This window comes from Myotis nattereri (assembly GCF_964212035.1).
Source record: "Myotis nattereri genome assembly, chromosome: 12".
Classification (NCBI taxonomy): Eukaryota; Metazoa; Chordata; class Mammalia; order Chiroptera; family Vespertilionidae; genus Myotis; species Myotis nattereri.
The window spans coordinates 32,445,766-32,446,981 of record NC_138087.1 but is presented as its reverse complement, the minus strand read 5'-3'; the positions used below and the strand labels follow the sequence as shown (position 1 = coordinate 32,446,981).

The window sequence follows — 1,216 nt, the reverse complement described above, 5'->3', positions numbered from 1 at the left end:
CAGCTTTTGGCATTCAAAGACAGCTGAACTGTCACTGGGTAGAATGACCTGCAGGAGAGGAAACCCTGACTGTTTGTTTTCTTTTATCAATACAAAAGTTTTATTTAACAAAAGTTCAATTTGCAAATGGACAGGACACTATTTTTATACTGTAGTAAAACAGGTGCTGTGGAGAGGGGCCATGGAGAAGCAATTGATTTCTCTGGTAACTACAGCCATTTTTTATACTCGTTCAAAGGCTTCTAACATGATGATACGATTTCCTTATATTACCACCATTCCAATATTGTTCTGTTGCCCACCAGTTGCCATCTCCACACATTCATCTCTCACAAGGTTCATAAAGGGATCAAATCCCCGCAATATTCCTTGGACATGCCTGCCACCATTTAATCTCAATGATAACTTCTTGTCCATAATTTTTTTTTTTTTTAACTTGAGAGGGTGAGCTTTTCTCATGGTGTCCAAGGGAGCTCAAAGACACTTCCAAAGGGAATTCTGACTGTGTTTTATTGAAAAGTATGTGCGCCCTTCTGAAAGACCCGAGGATGCTCATGAAGGAACACACTCTAGAAGACTCCAGCCCAGGAAGTAGTTAGCCCATCAACAAAAGGAAGCTCTGTTAGTCATAGTAATGGCCCCAAAACTTGTGAGCCACAGAATATAGAAGGTAGAAAAGAAATATGGTTAGGATGATGATAACAGCACACTCTGTAGAGAATTTTCATCCAAAGACATTGAGGAAGACTTGGGTATGTAGTGAGGTTTCAAGGGACAAATATTTTGCTCTTTGGGGATATCAAGCTTGACTTTTTTTTTTCTTTTTATGTAAATTTCACATTATTTCACATATGCTTATAAGTGGGTATCAGGCCAATAGATTGTCTGGAGGCAAGAGTTCTCTAGGTTTTGGGGGAAATCATGACCAAAAGAAATAAATCATAAAATAACTGGGGCCATAGGTGTCATGGCCTCAAGTGTTGCAGTGATATAAATACCATAGGAGCATCTTAAACCATTTTATGAGAGTTAATTTCTGAAAGTCTATAGTATGGGAGTGTAAGACCTCTTCTTATTTTATGTTCATAAGTTCCAACTAGACTCTTAAGGCAATACAATAAGTTTTATTTAAAAGGAAAACTTGCAATTGGTATTTTTATGGTATCTTTTTTTTCCATCTGAAGGCTTTTATTTTTCCATTTGTCTATGTTCATAT

At 37.2% G+C, this 1,216-nt stretch overlaps 1 protein-coding gene across 1 annotated transcript; it reads right to left on the bottom strand.

Annotated features, from left to right (window-relative positions):
* Positions 1–264: 264 nt before the first annotated feature.
* On the bottom strand, positions 265–459 carry LOC308527539 (small nuclear ribonucleoprotein G-like; the record flags this gene model as incomplete). The annotated part of the gene is made up of 1 exon (XM_081102873.1): positions 265–459. The coding sequence occupies one exon, from the start codon at positions 457–459 to the stop codon at positions 265–267; it is 195 nt and encodes a 64-aa protein (XP_080958999.1).
* Between the last annotated feature and the right edge of the window lie 757 nt (positions 460–1,216).